The 19,540-nt window shown below is 48.2% G+C and overlaps 1 protein-coding gene across 8 annotated transcripts in view; it reads right to left on the bottom strand.

Annotated features, from left to right (window-relative positions):
• Positions 1-19,540, bottom strand: part of SLC8A1 (solute carrier family 8 member A1) — a 117,189-nt gene that overhangs the window by 12,106 nt on the left and 85,543 nt on the right. For 5 of the 8 annotated variants that reach the window (XM_079324172.1, XM_079324170.1, XM_079324175.1 and 2 more), the window contains one exon: positions 1,954-2,060. In XM_079324172.1, the coding sequence (XP_079180298.1) occupies positions 1,954-2,060 (107 nt within the window). Of the gene's footprint in view, positions 1-1,508; positions 1,613-1,953; positions 2,061-19,540 lie in introns of all 8 variants that reach the window. The other 3 variants (XM_079324174.1, XM_079324176.1, XM_079324177.1) reach the window with 1 other exon arrangement.

The following is a 19,540-nucleotide window of genomic DNA, read 5'->3' as shown; positions in this document are numbered from 1 at the left end:
TCTCTCTGAGCACCATCTCCTCCTGCCTTGCTGCTTCCTGTACCAGACCAAGTACAAAGAAACAAGCTTAAAAAACCCAAAAAATGCATGGCCAAAGTAGTAAAATAGTCTTTTAAAGTGCTTTAAATAGTCCTTTAAAGTTTTGTCTTGCCTTCCATCTAACAAGCTGGCAAGCCTGAGTTTCTCTCAGGTTGCCTCACTTAACTTTGTGACCAGGAAGAGGGATTTTTTGTTTTTTTCATTTTCCTTTTATTTTTAGATAAAAATTTCAGCTGGGATCTCCAGAGCAGGGACCACGATTTTTGAACTTTGGATCTGAAAAGCATGTTTGCTCCTGCTGGACTGCTGAGGCCACACTGGCCCCTGTGGGCAAGGATGGAGCTGCTGAGTTGAGTCATCCATGTGTAACTTCATCCTGGCAGTGCTGTCCATGCTCCACAGATGTCACCAGCACCATTTAATGACACAGACCCCACCTGCAGTGCCTGAGTCACGCCAGAGTCTGATTTTTTAGCCCAGCTTTTGTGAGGTAGTCACGTAAACCAGCAGGGCAGACGATGGAAGGGACCATGCAGCTGACTTAGCACCTGAGCTGAAAAGGAAGGTGGCATGTCCCTACTCAGTAGGGAACCACTGAGGGCCCTCTCTGCTCTGATCAATATTACAGCCTAATGCCTGCTGGAGGGAGAGCTGATGTCCCAGAAATTAGAAATCAGCTCCAAGATGGGCAGACCAAATATTCTGCAAAGACTTTAATAATGGTCCATCTCTTAAGTAACTCTAAAAGTGCTTTGTGCTCAGCCACCAGTATTGTGCAGAACCAGCTGCTGCCATTAATCCTCACTTAATTTTCTAGCAGAAAAAAAAAAATGCACGGGAAAATAGGTGAACTCTGTCTTTTTGGGAAGTTTGGCATTTGGTTTAGAAATGTGATGAGAGAGGAAATTGTTTTTATTATTCCTGTGAGAAGCTATTATCCAATGCAGAGCCATGAAACTTAATTTGAACATAACCTGATTTACCTAAACTGATTGCATCTCATGGTATTACCTACTTGGGCTGTGATTTTCGTCTATTTTCAGACCCTAGTGCCAGTACGAAAAGACTAAAATTACTGCTCTGACCATGCATTTTATTTCAAGTGAAATCTGCTTTATCTTCTGATAAAAATGATGCAGTGTTGCCCTTTTCACTTGCCGAGGCTGGATGTTCTCTTTGATTAAAAGCAGGGCAGCACTCCCAAAATGTCTCAGGGGGCTGGCGATGCCCTGCCCAGGAACTCCAGGGTGGTCCCAGGAGCACTCCTGGCTCCCTGGGGCTGAGTGGGATGGAGTCCTCTCCAAACGAAAGAGGAAAGAAAACAGAGCAAAAAGGTGCAGCGGCCAAGCTTCGAAGGAGGGAGGGCAAAACAAGGAGCCAGAGAACGAGGAGGAGAAAGGAGTGTGAGAGTAGGGAGACACAGAGAAAGCGGCAGCGTCTCGAGAGCTAGTCTGGTTTTACTCTCACACCTTTCACTCCTCGTCGTAGCCACACGGGATCCCCAAGCACAAGGAAGAAACTGCACTCTTTCTCATACTCCTCACGGTCAAATACTCTAAGGGTAATGAATTTCCTGTGGGAACACAAGACAAAGGCAAACACATGATTGGTGCTGCGCACGCATGCAGGTCACGTCCGCCCGGGTGCTGTGGTGACAGAGATGGTTGGGTGGGGGAAAGGGGCTGCACATCCCCCCTGGGGCATATGGAGAAGGGCAGGAGCATCCCCAGCACCTGGCTGAGGCCTTGCCCTGCTGGTCTGGGGCAAGGCTGTGCTCAGAGGGGCAGGGAGTGGCCTTGCTCCTGCCCTTTTCCATAGGCACCGGGGATGTGAGCTCGGTGTTGCAGGTGCCAGACATGAGTGAGCCAGACAGGGACACACAGGCTGGGCTCAGCCCCGGAGCACATCCCCCACCTTTCTTCTCACTCATCTCCACCAGCCGGGGCTCCCCGATCTCTAGGTAGAAGGTCTTGTTTTTCTCATACTCCTCATCATCTATCACCTTGATTGATATCGTTTTGCTGGAACAGAGAAGAAGAAATAGAGATTCAAGAGTAAGGGGGGAAAAGGGAGGAGGAGAAACAGGGAGCAGAGCAGGAGAAGGAGAAGAAGGTAGAGGAGGAGGGTGGAAAGAGCAGGAAAAAGGGGGCTGTGGACAGAAAACAGTGGTTTTGGTGGCACAGGCTGGAGGGACAGCATAGTCAAAAGCAAAGGGCTGGAGCCAATGGGCCAAGATTGCCTCAGGGTGGGCACAGACCACAGAGCATCAGCAGCCTGCAGGTGCCACCCTCCCTGGCATGACACAGCCTGGGCCAACCACCCCCAGAGGTGTTTTGGCAAGGCTCTCTCCAAAACCTGTGGTACAGAGCTGTCATTGGATACTGCTGGGAACCAGGGAAAAAGCAGCCTTGAAGCCTTTGGTTTCTCAGGCTGCACAAGGACAAGAAATTTTAACAATGATTGTGCCATGTGAGTGTCTCGTGATGTTTTGCAGAAATCATGTTTTCAAAGAGGTATTGCCTTCTGGGACCAATGAGTCTTTTCTGTTCTATATTGCACGATCTACCCTATGTAAGCGTAGTGTTTCTTTAAGTAAAGCTCTCTCTCTCTCTTTTTTTGCTTCTCTATTATATAAGGAACTATAGCCTCAAATGCAACATAGAGCAGCCCCTTGGCAGCTTACACACTTTGCATGGGCACAAGCACTGGGAGCCAGCACAGACCAAGCCCCTGGAAACACGATGCACTGCTCAAGCTTGGGCATGGAAGAGACTCTGTCTCCCCAGGCTCAGCAGATTCATGGACAACATCATGATCAGCTGCTCAGTTTGGGCTTTGGAGGCTCTAATTTACAAGCTTGAAAGGGAGGTTGCAGTTAGGACTTTTTCTGTGAAGGGAATGCAAAGGAAAAATGGCCTTTCTGGTTAGGGCAGGCACATGGAAAGCTTTGCTGATACTGAGATTTTACTTCTTAAATTTTACTTTACAAGCAGCATATCCTTTCCCAAGCCTTCAAGGTTTAGTCCTCTCCCATTAGAGAGCGGAGGAGCAGCAGTTCCCTCTCACATGACCCAAGGGTTGCTGAATTTGCTCCTGGAACATCATCAGGACAGGCCCAAAGGCAGAGTCACCACTCAGAGCACAGCCACAAGCACACACCACAGAAGCTGAAAGCCTCACAGGAGACTGTGGCCACCAGGAGAGAAATTTTCTCCTTGAGCCACCCAGTAAAATAAAAATTGCTCTTCCAGGGAAAAAAAAAAAAAAAAAAAAAAAAAAGAAAAAAGAGCATGGAAGTTTTTCAGCTCTTTTCAGGGGACTCACTGAAAAGTGAGAAAAGGGCTGAAAGCTGCTCACCAGAAGGTGGCTAAACCTGGGGTGGTTGACCAGTCTGCTGTGTCTTTCCTACAGTGCAAAGTCATTGCAAAAACAACAGAGGCAGAAATCCAGCGGCCTCTGCTCCTCCCTGGAGGCTCTGCTCACTGTTATGGCACTGCTGTGGGGACAGGACCTCCCCCTGGCTCTCATCTTGATCCAGACAAGGAATAAGGAGTAACAGCACAAAGCAAAAAGCCAAGGCAGTGATTGCAGTCCTGTGCTTGCTGCCAGCTTTCTGGCTGGGTTTGCTTTCCCCCACACTCACCTGACAGCTCTGCCCTCCTGTGAATGCTTTTATTTAAACCAGCTTTCCCACTGCTCCCTCCTGCCCAAACCTGAATGCCCTGTCCTTTGGAGAAATGCTTACATCCTATCCCTGGCTCCTCTGCACTTCCCACCAGCACCCAGCATAAGCTGAAGCAGCCTTCTCCAAGACATGATGAAGGAGGCTCTGCTGCTCCTGGCAGGTCCCAGCACTGAAAACCCATAAACATGGAAGAAAGCCACGCTCAAGGGGAGTGAAATTGAGGCCACACTGCTGTGATTTCTGGCTTTCTCCTCTCCTTGCACATCTGCACTGGCCACCTAGAGCACCTCTGTTAAGCTACAAGTATTTGGCAGCAGAGTCAACATTTTCTACTCATTCAGGGTAAACACCTCAAGCACTCAGAGGAGCAGCCAGGATGATTTCTTGTGCTGTTTGCTGTGAGTCAGAAGAGTATTAAGTTTGCCCTTCATGCTTTTAATGAAACCATTTACTCAAGAGCAAGTGATGGCTGTGAAAAGTGTAACAATGCAGCACGGGCTCAGTGTAATAGTATTTCATAATGAATATCTGTAATAATTTGTTCAGTTTGTAATTATTGCTGCAATAGGTTTGTACACAGTAAAAAAATGGTTACCAAGCAGGCAGCTGATCTTGCTTTGTGCTGATGAGTTAGGGGAAATTATCGTGTATTAAAAAACTAATGAAGGATATAAAAATACTCTCAGTTAAGCTTTCAAAGAGAACCTGATAGAATTACCAGAATGGCACAATTTCAGAAACACTACTAACAAAATCAATAATTTTCCTGACAACTCCCATTAAAATGTACACTGTATCCTGGCCTCATGTAGGAAAAATCCTCTCAGGAAAGTTAATTGAGAGGTGCCTTCTTAAATTCTGAGGGCAGCAGAGACATCAAGAAATAAACTTCCTGTGGGTACACTCAAGCTTGCCACGTGTGGCACTCCTTAAAGCCCCACAAAAATAATTCTCCCCCACAAAAAGGAATGTGTGTCAATTAAAAAAAAAATTGTCTGGTGCTAAGATACAACACCAACAGGACTTCACTGAATAAAGCAGAATTACAGGGCTTTAAGTGCCTCTGCCAGGAGGTGGTGGTGTTATGCAGTTTTCCCAGTGATCATTCTGGGATGTGAACAAGTGCCCTGCGTTGGGTAGACTTCTGCACTGATGCTGTTTCTGCTGCACAAAGCTGCTGGGAAAATGGGTAGGCAGAACAAATGGTAGCTCTTCTCTCCAGGTGAATTTCCAATCAGCAAAAATTGCTGAGGCAAATTTGTCCCCGGGATGAGACCGCAATCCTGGAGGAAAGGATTGCTTCCTAATGGTGTTGGAGAAACAGCAAGGATGTGAAAATAACACAGGCTATTCTTAGAGTGTGCCTGGTCTCCATCACAGCCTGCTGCCTGCTACAGAGCCCCTGCCCAAGGTCCTGCACACACCTGAGCTCCCTGCCCCTGGGCTTTCCCAGCAGGACACAGCAGCATGGGGACACCAAACTCCCCCCAGCAAAGTCCCTTCTGAAATTTGCATTTATAACCTCTCTGTCCCAGGGGCTGTCTCTCTGGCTCAGGGGCTCTTTCAGAACAAGCTGTGATAGTGCACAACAGAAAACCAAAGGGACACTTACTAGCACCCTAAAACCCCTCTTGCTTCACTGCAGGGCCAGGATCCAGAAGTCCCAAACCCTCAAGACAGGGAAAAAACCAAAAAAACCAAAGCATCTAAACCATTGCATTTCACTTCGTGGGAGTCTGGGGTCAATACAGAGGGTGTTTCCAAGCTGACCCTTCTAGACAGAGGCCAAGAATCAGCTTTGATTTGGGTCTGACAGTGATGTTTTTGCCATAACCTAATGTCTCCAGGAGCTGGGTGTTTAAGCCCAACACTCAGGATCCCATGAGTGCACAACACCACAGTCCTTGGAACAGCTGGATCATTTTTTTTCCTCTTTTGACCCTCAGTCATACTGCAGGTGGGAAGGAGCATTTCTGGAGAATCTCCTCAGCACATGTGGATAGAGATCCTGTGCTGATATTAACCACCAGCCTTGACACACCTCTGCATCCCTTCCTCTAGTGAAACCATGGGGCAAGTCTGCAGCAACCCTGATGCTGCTGGGTTTTCCTTGCACTGGTATTGGGTCCATCTCATCTCTGAGCTAAGGAGCCCTGTTCTGGCATGAAGACTGAGAGCATCCATGACCCATCCCACTGTCCTCATTTCTGTACCAGAAACTGCACTTCCCTGAGCCTGCAGTCGAAGCACTTGCTGAGGGAATTAATTTCATCTCATTTCAGTGTTCTGGAAATCAAAGAGTAAACACATCTCGCAGAATTTCCAGCTCTTCCCCTCTTGCAGACACGCAGCAGCAACAGGAGAGGCATGGTGTCTTTGTGAAGGTGTCATACAAAGCTCTGCACTCACTCCAAGTCTCCAGTGCTCTCCATCAGGGCTTGCTTTTCATTCCAAACCACGTTATTTCATTCAAACTGAAGAGGTCTCTTATGACAGCATTCCCACACATAACCCTTAGTTACACAGCCCGTGGAAAAGTCCTCTTGGCTGGTGATGCTCTAAGGAAGAGCTGCTACACCAATGTACAATGCCAAAAGCAGGACAAGAGGAGAAGTAAAGCTTAGAGCAAAATGCCAGCTGGGCAGGGCACTCTGAGAGCAATCCCATGGGTGTGCAGGGACAGGTACAGATGGAATGAGCTATAACAGTCTGGCATAGGATGACAGGAGCAGGACAGAGATCAACAGCAAAATATTTCTCTAAGAGTATTTTTTTGACCACAGGAGAGAAGATGAGTGCAGCACGGAGCAAAGATGCAAGAAAGGACTCCCAGCTCTTTTGTCTTCACTGCCTTTTCCCTCAAGGGGTCAAATGGCATCAGAAATGATTGGTGAGGATCTCCATGAATCTTTGCATTTGTTTTGAAGCTGAATATCTGCACAGTCATGGCACACCTGTGGAAATCCTGAGAGTATTTGCAAAAATCCTACTGTCCCAATCTACACTGCAGTGCTGATTCTATGAAATGGCAGAAACCCCTCTCTTGGCTCAGAGAAACAACCAGCATTGCAAGGACCACAGGAGCCTGGAGAGCATCAGCAGCCAGCTCTGGAAAGGTTCAGGCAGGACATGCTGGAGGACAGGGGACATCAACCAGGAGCTTCTTGACAGGGCCAGATCTCCAGGAGCAGAGGTGCCACAAGTCCAGCTCTCTCTCAGAACCACAGTCATGCCAGAGCTGGAATAGCCAGGAAGCTCTGCACATAATCAGTGTCTGCAGTGGGGCAGGAAAATGATGTCCTCTGAACACACAACCAGCTGTTAGAGCAGTCAGCAACAAGCTTGCCCATGAGAACATGGCATGCTGCTGCTGTCTGCACAGACACTTGTCCCTGAATCAACAGAGGGAACGATGCACTTCTGCAGCTTGTCACCCATCCAGCTCTTCTGACCACCCAGGAGAGCCACAGGAGCAGCTTGGAGGGTGCTCAACTGCAAATTCACAGCCACAACATCCAGGCTGGGCAGTAAGGAGTGGGTGGTGCTGCCAGCCCTGATGAGCAGACCAGCACTTCCCACCCAGAGAACCATCAATTACAGCCAGGGAATAGCCATGAGGGACACATGTTCTGGAGGTGACAGTGCCACATCCATTGGTGCTGCCTGTCCTAGCATGAGCTCCCAGACTCCCACAGAACCCTGCCACATTGATTTCTCATGTGCCTGCCTGACAGCCAGTCACTTAATCAGCTGAAGTTAGAACTTGCCATGAGACATGGGCATGTAGTTTGGGAAGCTCCCAGCCTCACACAGCTCATCCAGTCACTGGGCAGTGCCTGCCTGGAGGGGCCTGGGGGAAGAAAACTCCCAAATCAGCATCCTCATCATCATCATCATCACAGCTGAGCCAGAGGGCATGGCCCCAGTCACACTGAAGAGCCTGGACCAGACTCCCAGGCATGGTTGGAACCAAGCCCCAAGAGCAGTTTTCCTGCTCAAATTCCTGACAGATACTCAAGAAGTTACTTGTTGCTGGGAAGGAAAAGGAGGTGATGGGGCTTTTCTTTCACCAGTTGACAACAAAATTGCAGGTTGTGGTGAGGAGGTGGCAGTCTCACACACAGAGACACCCAGGTCTGTGGTGGAGGTGTTTGTCCACCCACAGGGGGGGTGTGTGTGTGTGGTGGGGAACACAGGTGACACCTGCTCAGCCAGTGCAGGGACAAATCTCCCTGAGGGGCAGAAGAGGAGCAAAACTGGGCCAGATGATGTGCACGACCTTGTGCCACACATGCTTTTAGCTGTCAACAGTGGTCTCTGACAGAGGAGAGAGTTCATCAGGGTTGCTGTCCCTGCTAAAGGGCTCCCATCTGTGTGAGACGTCCCATGAGTCACCCATGCAGGATCCTTTGCTGAACCAAGCCTTGCTGACACGAAATGTCTGTACTTAATGAAAATTTCGCCTGCAGCGCCCTGCAAACATGACAGGGAGGGAAAAGGAAAACCTGCCTGAAACGAAGCATGATGCATGCTTTGGGAGGCAGGGATGTGAGCTGATCTGATGTGGCAGCTTGCTTTGCTGGTCCAGCAGCCCAGCTCTGCATGGGGCTTCACAGCCCAGTGCCTCCCAAAAGTGACTGAGCACACCAGCCTGGACTCTGCTAACAAGGGGAAGGGGAAGTGGAAATGCTGATTCCTCTATACCTTCCCCCCACCTCTGGAGCCAAAATTTACCTGGCTGCTCTCATTTTCTTGTATGCCCTTCACCTCTTTCCCCAAGGTGTCCTGAATGAATCAGACCTCAGGGCTGTGTTGTCACTTCCATGTCTGCATAACCCAACTGCTCCCCTGGCCTTGTGACGTGCTGAGTTTAAATGACAACATACAGCTCAAATGAGTAACACTGTCCTGTAACACCAGAGCATCACTACCAGGAAAATCCTGGAAAAAGATCCAGCCTGCCTGCTCTTCCTTGGCCTTGCAGAAACACCAGGCATCAGAGGTGGTCTGCAGAGACAGGAAGGCTGAGGGCTGCTGCTGCTCAAATAGCTGAGACATTACAGGCACAGCTGATGCTCAGTGTCTCAGAAAACACTTTGTAGGAGCAAGGATTGCCAGGTAAGATGATTTCCCATGCCAGACTGAATGCTGCTTGACTCTCCTCCTAGGAAGACCATATTGAGAAGGATTTGTGAGATCAGAAATGTTTTTCTGGCGAATCCTCAATGTTTGCTCTGATGTGACTGTGAGTTCTGTGCTCTGACTAATGCACTTCATCCATCTGCCACATCTTGCCAGGGACCAGCTGGGCGAAGATGAGTGCCACTCTTGATCTGCCCCAAACCAGTCTTTGATCATGCTTGAATGTTTCCACAGTTCCAGCTGTGGCCTCCTCTTCCATGGCTCTGGATGTGGTGACACCAGGACAAAACGGTTCTCCTGCTTTTTCCCAATCCCATTGCCATGCATGTCTAGTGATTATGACCCACAGCCCTTAAAGCTCCCAGAGAGTCTGCTGAAGGCAGGATCCCTGAGGGATTAAACAGGAGAGACCCATCATCATCAGTGTCGGCAGCTCCAAGGACAGCTTGCACAAAGAGTGCAATACCACTGATGACTAGGAGGGAAAACACATTTGATGTGAATTTGATCAAAACACCCCCAGCAGCAATTACTTAAGGTGCCTAGGAAAGCTGACAGAGTAGAAATAACTTCTCCCCTGGCTGTGCACAGCCCTGCCCATGCCAGCTGAAAACTGCATTAGTCCTGAAAAATCCAGCCTGTGCTGCAAGCAAAGGATTGACTGCCCAGGGCTCAGCCCAGCCCAACATCCCTGCTCAGTATAAAACCCTGCAAATCCCACTTCTAACCCCACAGGGTTAAGAGCCAAAGTCTGGCACTTCCCCCAGTCTGCCTTTCTGGGATTTTCTCTTGACTGACCTGGCTGGGCAGTCAGGTCTGTGAATGGTGCAGGCAGATAAACAAGGGGACAGAAACTTGGCACACAGGTGCTTCTTGCACCCAAACACACATCCAGCTTTTCTTTGCAGCCAGGTTCCCCCTCATGACAATAACTGCTCTCACCTTTCAAATAGATACGAGTTGTTCTTCCCCGTGTGCACCTGGATAGTTGCCATGACAATGCTCCTCAAACAGAAGTTATCACTCTTATTTAAATGGCTTTTTGGCCTCCACAAAATGAATTTCAATGAGTCACTGCCAGCAAAAAAGGGCATTTCTGCAGTTCTGTAAATAATTTAGCAAATTCTTCTGAGTTAATCCTGACTAAACAAAACAGTGGGGACCACCAGAAATAATAGGTCAATGTCTAACAGAATGGCTTTAGCATCAGGAATCAGGACTCAAGGAAGCCCAAAATACATGTGCTGTGCATGAGCTGCTCCAGCACTGCCACTACAGCAAGACTTTGCATCAATCCTGGCAATGTTTCCTTCCCAGGGAAGGCACATTTCAATTCCTGCTTCCTGGGTTTCAGCATGAGGGAGAATTTCCGTTCTTATTCTGGAAGACACTTGATGAGGAGTCCTGATTGTGTCCTGCCACACTGCCAGGGCTGCTGACAGCCAGCTCTGCTGCTGGAAAAGCAGCTGAACATGGAAAAAGAAGAAGATGAGGAATGCTCAGTGACAGCAGAGGCCATGCCACAAAAATTCAAAAGGGCAAACATCGATAGAGAATGTGCAGGTCTGCTTTCAAGAGCAGCATCCAGAGTCATTTTAGCTCCCTGCTCATCCAGGCGTGGGTCTGACTCCTCTTATTTGATGGCTGGCCCAAAGATCAGTCCCTGCTTTTCCAGATACTCCTCTGAAATTCTTGGCATGGTGACCCAGCAGCGGGATCAAAGCCTCTTGATGGTGTGGCAGGAATAAACACTTGGCCATCACTGCATTTATCATCCCTTGCCCAGGGAATGATGCAAGGGACTGACTTCCAGACTTGGACAGTAGATTCACAATTTTATTAGAAAAAGTTGTAAGTTATCCTCTGTCAGGATTCTAGGAAGGCTCAAGTGGAATGCTCACGTTAGCAATTTAAGTGACTGGATGCAGAGCTCACTCCTGGTCCATATTCCCTTTGGCAAATCCTCCATGCTGGGACAGTATCGGAGGTTACCTGATGGTACAAAAGATGTGAAGTGTCTGGATACCAGCACATGAAATGCTGCCATTATACAGGATTGAAACATCAGGGATGCTCATTTCTGAAGACCATCAGCCAAGCTGGGAGCTACAGCCCAGTGCCTTGCCATGCTGTCACTGTGCCATGAGGCAAGCCCTGAGAGGGAGGTGATGCAGATCCTGCATTCTTGTCCTTTCTACCCAGGGATAAGGCCAGCAAGCTCAGACAATGCCCCATAAAGTATTCAGCCACCCCCAGAGAGGGGCTGCTGCTGGGGCAATGATGCCTTAAGAAGTGACACTGTTTAGACCATTAGGTCAACATTTGACCAGAAAATCTGCGGTCTGCACTAAAAGTGATGCTTTATGTATTCACACTGCTATTTTCATCCTTTGGGGATGGCTCTGGCCAAGGAAAAGCATGTACTAGGGTTGAGTACTAGCAGTGGGGTTTCTTTGTCTCCAGCCCAGCAAATCTTCAGACAGCTTGGTAGTTGTTTTCCCTCTCCTTTTCAGTGACTTCCATCTCCAGAGGGCAGATTAAAAAAGTGTGTCAGTTGAGATGGGATTTTTCCCCTGTCCTTTCAAACACCTTGAGGTTTTTAGGAATTGCCAGGGATTCATGCCCTTATCCCCACAGAAACTGCTCCAAGGGACTGAAGGACCCCAGTGTCCTCGGGCAGGTGCTGGAAGGTGTGCAGGGCAGTGGGACCTGGGTGCTGCCACAGCAAGGAGCCATCCCCTGCCCCTACTGAAGGGTTTTGCCACTCTGGTGGCTGCAGCATCCTGACAAGGGCCATTCCGGTGAAGTTTCCCTGTTTCTGGACACTCTGGAGGTCAGGAGCATGTAGGCAGCTTCAAGAGTCACCTCTCATACTGTGACTGACACACCACCTGTTTACTGCCAAATAAATTAAGTGGTGAAACACATCCCTCTCAGCTGAAACTCTGTGCACCCTTTAAATGAGACACCAGGTATCCTAGAATGCCCAGTGATCCATGGGGCTAAAGCCTGTGGTGGGAGCACAAAAGCAAACACAAGTTTGCCAAGGATCCCTCCCAGTGCTGAGATAGGCAGGAAACCAATCCCATGAGGAGCGTGAAAAAATTCTGCTTCTGTCTCCAGTTACCAAGGAGATTGTTCAAACAAAGCTAAAATAAGAGGAACCAAGTGGCCAAGAGAAATGTGAGAGTGGAAGAGCACTTGAATGCTTTGTGATGGATTTGCTGGGCAGGGTGCCTGTGATGGGCTCAGCCTTGGCCAGCAGCTCTTCCCGTCTTCCCAGGGGAAATCATCCATATTTTGGTTCTTGTACCTGCATGAGAATGGCCAAGAGCTTTTAAAAATGGCAACACAGAGAAGTCCCTGCCCACAGAGGTTTCAGCCATGTGCCAGCCCTATTTATGGCCATTGTGACAGCAGGACACAGCACTCGATGGCCTCAGCCTGCACCTGTGTGTTCAGGTTCTCAGAGGTCTCCTTGTGGGAGCAAACTAAATCCAGCTCTGTGTGGGGCTAAATTCCACCCTTTGGGGTCAGCTCAGCAGCTCCAGTCTGTCTATAAGACCAGAGGGCTGACAGATACATGGAATACAGGATGGAAAATTCCCACTAAAGAGCCCCATGGACACACACGCGCTGGATCTGCTCCTGTGACAGTCACAGGATCACAGAATCATTCAGGTTGGAAAAAGACACCCAAGATCATCAAGACCCACCATTAAAGGGCAGAAGACAAGCACCAGCAGACTGTACATGAAGACAGGGCTTTCTCCAGCCCCACCTCACACCAGGGCTGCACAAGGGGCTGCCTCAGGTCCAGCTGCACATTTCTCTTCTGCTGGGAACTGCAGATGTTAGTGGCAATTCCCACACAAACCCCAGAGCCTGAAAGCTGCTTTCCAACCCTCTGCAATCCTCAGTTAAGACAAGGAGAGGGAAAACTTCCCAGATGCTGTTTCTTCAGCAGATCCTCATATCTTACACATGCTCATCCTGCCTGATGCAGTCAGGGCTGTGAGTTAAAGACAGTGCCTGTTGTTCAGCCTACCCACGACTTTCCACTATTTTAGAGTCTGTCTCAGCTGCTTGGTGCTTTGCCAGACTTTAGCCATTCAGAATGAAACTTTCCATGTAGAGTGGCCACTGCTGAGAGAGTAATGAGAAACCTCACTGTCTCAGCTTTGGGAAAAAAAAAAAAAGCTGGTCTGCCCATGCAAACATTTTTTCCCCAAACACTATATTGAGTAATTCTCTCTTCCTTATGCTTTTCTGCAGAGGACAAAACTTAGCAGAAGGATCTCTCTCTCTAGTGCTCAGGATGTGCCAATTTGCTTAAATTAGACCAAGTCCTAAGACTCTAAAAACTTGCAAAATGCGTAGGCTTCTTCAAACTGGCAGCTCAAAGTCTTGGAAGATTTAATCTGCTCTGGAAATGCTCCACTCTTTCCCAGTGCCAAACCTGCTTTTGCACAGGCTGTGCCCTCAGCAGGGCTTTTCCTGTGCCTGGGAGCTGCTGGGGATCTGGGAGCTCTGGTAGCAGCAGGAAAACTGGCTGCCCTGGGTACCCACGGCAGGGGCAGCCTAGGGGTTTGAGAAATTCCACTCCATGCTTCCCCTCCTCCTTTACTGCTGGCCTCTGAGCTAGGAATGTCTCCAGGCACATGGCCCTGCACCACAGACCTTGCATCCTTGCTGCAAGGATGACAGGCTCTCTGCAGTATTTTTGGTAGCCCTCCTCACCAGCTGGTGTAGGTAAATGATGAAGCTTGCTGTTACACAGACACTGAGCCTGGGACCCTGATCCTGAGCCTGACTTAGTGATCCAGGGCTGCTGGGGAAAGCCAGAGTTTAACTCTATCCAAGGAGCTTGGCTGGTGTCTTGGGTTGCAATACAGGATGTGGCCAGAAATGTGTATTCCATCACCATCTGTTGAAGCTGGGTGGGGCAGTGACCCTTATCTCTGTGGGAAATATTCTCTGCTAATGGGCCATCTTTAAGACTAGGTGGGGCAATCATCTTTATCTTTTCCACAGCCCATCCTCCCTCCATGGAGATATCATCTGCTGCTGGCCCATTCAGTCCCACTTCGTGACTGATAAAATTACACCATCCCACTTGAAGATGCTCCAGCCAGAGGGAGGAGCCAAGCCTTTCCTACCAAGATAAAAACTGAGATTTTGGACAGCAAGGTACCTTCTTTCCACTGGATTCCAGAAGAACACCATCATCCCTGGACCTTCAGAGGAAACTGCACCTTCTATAGGAGCACTGCTCCAGCTGAACCACATCTGCTACTGCAGATGGATGCAGCCACCATTTAATGGGACTGCTGCCAACACCCTGAGTGACTGACAGGGTGTCAGGCTGTATTCTGACTCTGTCAGGGTTGGGATTATTCTTTGTAATCCTGTATTTCTATTTTAATTTTCCTAGTAAAGAACTGTTATTCCTAATTCCCATATCTTTGCTTGAGAGCCCCTTAATTTCAAAATTATAATAATTTGGAGGGAGGGGGTTTACATTCTCCATTTCAAAGAGAAGCTTCTGCCTTTATGGGCAGACACCTGTCCTTCAAACCAGGACAGATGGGTAGGTAGAACCTGCTCCCTGTGCTGTGTTCTCTGGCAGGTGGAGTGATGCCACCAAAAAAACCCCTGCTGCTCCTGAATTTAACACCAGGAGACTCAGAAGCATTTAAAGCATGAAGAAGTGGAAGCACACCTCAGTATTGTGCTCAGGAGTTTCTCCCTAGTGTGGAAACCACTGGGATGGTTTAGGAGATGTTGGGTGGGAGGAAGGCAGGAGGGAGGCCAAGGGAAAAACGGTTTCTCACATAGTCCTCCCAGTGCAAAGCTGGGGAGGGGGAGAGATATATATATATATAAAACCAAAGGCAGTATAAGTTGCTTTTGGCTCCAGAAAGCCTCCTTAGTGATGGCAACTGCAGTATTATAAAAGTATCTTTTAAGAATTGCTCAAAAGACACTGTCAGGATTCAAGGAAACCCTAGTAAAGTGTAATAAGAGGAAATCAAATTGACCAAAACAACCAGCCAGGAAATACAAGCTGCTTTTTGTATCTTGCCCCTCTTCCTCTCTGACACTCATTTGCTTTTCCTTCAAGCATGGACAAGTGCTGTTGTGGGGCTATTAATGCTTCCAAAGAAGAGAATGAAATCTCAGCTGGAGACTCCATTCAAGGACAGGCTGAAGTGCCCTTCCAAATTCTCTGCAGTGCAGCCCCCCTGGTGTCATTCATCACTTCAATTCACATCATCACATCATGATACCTAGTTTCCCATTGACTATCAGGATGTTGAACTGACCATGAGCAAATTTATTTACTCCAGTTAGGTAGGGATCCTCCAGTAGCCACACGCAGTTAAGTTTTATTTTCTCACCAGTGTTCACATTTTAAAGCTATTTAGGTTAAATTAAACCCTAACCTTAGCAGGGTGAGCCCCAACTCTGTGTTGGGCTGAGCCCAGGGGCAGCTGCAGCCTTGGATCCCCCCTGAAAGTGAATATTTGTACACGTGGCTGCTGTTTCCCCAGAGGAACCTTCACAGAGCACAGTAGCACAAGTCTCTAATTTTATTAGCACTACTCAGGGAAGATGTCAGGGCATGGGAAAAAAACAAACCCCAAAACCTTAAGAATTTGGAATGGTGCTGTGTGCATTTTCTGAGAGAGATTTGCAATTTGCTGCCTCCTTTTCTGAGAGCTAGACAATGTATCAAATAACATATTTGGGGTGGTTTATTATTATTATTATTATTATTATTATTATTATTTTGTTTATTTGTTGTTTTTTTTTAAAGAACCCTCTAGCAATGGTCTTTATTGTTTTCCAATTCACAGCTGCCAGACAGCCTGGAGGATTATTCTGCACAGAGCTATAAATGATGCCCCACATTAATGATTGCTTCCACTGATCTTTGGAGGAAAATTCCAGAGTGACTCGTGAAGATGAGATTTCCATTTCTACATCTCAAAATAAACAGCTGCACGTCAAAATCCTAGAAATAGGCAGAAAAACATGTTTCCCATCTCCCAGAAATCCAGATAGAAATGCCCAAGGTACATTCCAAGTGGACAGCAATTTGTGTGCAGTGGGCCCTGCCAGAAAAGCAGTGAACAAAAATGATCCCCAGCTGAAGAGCAGAGAACCCTGCACCACGTCCTTGGGCAAGGCAGCTTTTCCAGGGGGGACAGAAAATGCCATTTTTTCTCACCTGAAAGAGCTGTGCCTGAAAAACATCAGAGGGAGGCAGGTTTGAAAGCTGAAGATGGTGAGATTCACATCTGATTTGAGATTTACATCTGATTCTTAGAATATGTGGGAACAGGCAGCGATCCCTCAGTGTTTGCCATGAGCCAGAGCCAGCCACACATTTCCCTGGTACACACCCTATTTGTGTCCCACAAATAGCAGGGCCATGCATATTTAATGGGCACAGGCACAGCCTGGAGGCACTCAGCCCCAGCACTCGCAGCCTCCTCGCTGGCTCGGGCTCCTTTTGCCTTTTTAAGGCTGAAAGCAGCCCCGTTTCCCTTCTGGAATTCGTGACCACCAGCCAGGCACAGTTTTTTTCTCCAGCACTCAGACCCTGTGAACACGAGAAGAGCAATGCCACCAGCAGCACAAACCCATTTGCTGACCTGATGGGACTCATACACACCATGAATTTTGTCCTTTATTAGGCCTCCTCTATCCATTCAATTACTGATCATGCCAACCCTCAGTTTTCTCAAACTGCAGGGAAAGCCAAGAGCTAATCAGGATGAATAATTTTTGGGCTTGCACCCTTCACCCAGCAGCACACCATGGAGATACACTGGGTGCCAGGGGAGCCAGGATTTCCATTCCAGGGTTGTTATGAGCTCTAGAAAAATGAGCAAGATCCAGGCAAATAATCAGGACCAGCTGTGAAAGCTGCAGCCATTGGGAAAAATTTGACAAGCCTGTTGGGCTTCCCCTTTTCTAGCATGTTGATAGCTATAGGAAACAGACACTTTTAAAAGTTTTCACAACCGGGTTTCAGGAGGACCCATCAGCCTTACTAAATATAATATTTCACTCTGTGAGCCATTATTTATTTATTTCTCTTGGCCCTGCTGTCCCCACAAAGCTGCCTGAAAGTGAGGAAACTTGGCTTGAAACTGTATTTCAGACTGAAGCAATGCTCTGGATCTGCAAGCCAAAGAGAAGTCAAGTTAAAAATATGCACATATTTTTGTGCATATATACATATTTGTAATTATTCTTTGTGGCAAAGGTTTGGGAATTTTTTTTCTTTTGACAGAACTGCAGGAAGGCCCTAGCAAACAAGAGGAAGAAGGCTGGGAAATGAGGGATGTTTGAGCTGTTTATTTAATAAAGACTTTTGCATGAGGTCCATATATTGATGCACCCAAACTAGGTGCCACCCAAATTTGGTGAGTGCATTCAGGTGCCAGTTGATTTTCCACTCTCTCCACATTGTTTGCTTCAGCTACATGCTTGGGTCACAAGTTAGTTTGTCCAGCTCCTCCACGTGAACCTTAGAAGTTCCCAAATGCCTCAGAGGAAAGGAAAATGACTGACTTTGGAGCTGGCTGTGCACACCAGCCACTTGCACCAATTTGCATGAAATTTGCATTTCATCACTAATCACTACTCAAATGTACGGAAAATCTGGTTTTAATCAGCTGGCTGTGGGCAAACAAAGTAATCTCTCTCCCAGTTTTGAGCCAGTGACCTTCTGTCCTGGCACCAGGAATGACATAAATTGCCACTTGGATGGCTTGAGCTTTTCCCAGGCAAGCCAAACCACCCTGAAGACACCAGGACACACTGCCTGCCCATCCATCCTCCTCTGGTTCCCTCTCACTTGCAGTGATAATTTCTTCTAGGGAAAGAGGCACAGGGCTCATCCCAGTGCTTCCAGAAGCAATGGATTTGCTCTCAGAAGTCCCCTCCATCACTGGGCAGTTCAGAATGCCCAGGGAACAACATTAAGGCTATTATGAAGCCAAACACAGTGGATCACTAATGCACACCACTGGTTTTCCTGCCTCCTGCTCTCCTTGGGACATCCATGATGGCCAGGACTTTTTAGCCACGTTCAAAAATGCATTTTGGCATAGTGTTCTTGATAGACATTAGAAAGCTCTGGCCTGCCAGCAGAATTCTGGGGACAAAGTGGATGTTCGTAAGCCTGGGGCTGAGACATCCAGCAGAGAAATCCCAGCTCTGCTTGTGATCGACTGTATGAGGTCTCAGGAGAATGAGCCAGGCCAACATTTCATCTCAGCCTTTGGAGGAGGATGCTGAAGTCACCCAGTCAAGCTGGCCCAGTGCCCAGCGGCCAGTGTCACCCTAGTGGGCAATGGGCCAGTCCAGCAGCGCTGCAAATGCAGCCTTTTTAACAAAAGTATTGAACTGGATCAGAATGCCTGGCCTTAACAAGCCCAGATTAACCAAGGACTGACTCCCCTCTGCTGCTATTTTTAGCTTCCAAAGGCAGTGTGACCATGCACTGCCCTGCAGTGTCAGCCTGGCTTGACTCAGAGAGGGATTTGACACGAGCGTCCCCATCCCCGTTCCTCATCCTGTGTCCCCGTGGCACCTCTCCCCACGCCAAGCCCACTCTGGACTGTGCTGCCATCCACACGACGGAGTGGGTGTCTCCAAAGGCTGCTGGAGAGGTTTCCCAGCAGCTGCCTTGGAGCAGTGGTGCTGGCAGGCTCAGTGGGATGATTCCCAGCAAAACCACCCAGACACGCAGGCAGTGTCTCCAAGCCTCGGGTGCTCTGCTGATTTAACAAACTGCTACATGCACTGCTGACCAGGCTCCTCTGGCTGAAAAAAGGACAAAACACACCTCTGCAAGCAGCAGCTGTTTGGGGTCATGCACCAAGACACCTCAGCAGACAGCAGACCCAGTGGGACTGAGGTGGCTGTGAGGCAGGAATGGCATGGCCACACTGGATTTGACTGGGCAGGTGCCAAGTGAAGTGTCCCAGCTGGCTGGTGGCATGGGAAGGGCTGCTGGCACATCAAGATGTCCGTATCTGCCTGGAACACGGTGGAAAAGTGATGTCCTGCTGGGTGCAAGCCAAACAGCTCCAGCTGCTTTTCTCTCAACACCTCCAGGGCTGAGTGCTGGCACACCAGGCAGGAATGCCATGTACCTCTTCCCAAATAGGTAAGGCACTGCACAGGCAGAAACTCTGATAGTGTGGTGTGAAATCCAGCACTGAGCCCATGTTTAAAAAGCAAAGGTCCTGCAGGGCTCCTTATCTCTCCTGCTCCATGAAATGCTGTCAGATGAAGATGTGAAAAAGAGGCCATGTGTTTTTTTCCCCCCACTTGTGATTCTCAGAGGAAGCCAAGGTTTTTAAAAGCATAGGCAATTACTAGTAGCCTGCTTATATTTTTTTCCAAATCTCAGTCCTTTAGAAGAGGACAATTAAGTTTGGATCTAGATGTCAAAATCTACTTGGAAAAAACACTCTCAATCCAACCCTGAAACTCCTCAGTGTGAACTGAAATTTCTGCTGGACTGGGAGCTGCTCTAGCTACTGGATTTTATGAGTGGAAGGAAAAAAAATTCTTCCACTTGAATTCAGCAGGGTTGGTGGGTTTTTTTTGGTTTTTTTTTTTTTTTTTTGTTGTTGTTCAGAAGGTACA

Source organism: Erithacus rubecula (genome assembly GCF_903797595.1).
Source record: "Erithacus rubecula genome assembly, chromosome: 2".
NCBI classification, from domain to species: domain Eukaryota; kingdom Metazoa; phylum Chordata; class Aves; order Passeriformes; family Muscicapidae; genus Erithacus; species Erithacus rubecula.
This window is presented reverse-complemented; position numbering and strand designations above follow the sequence as displayed.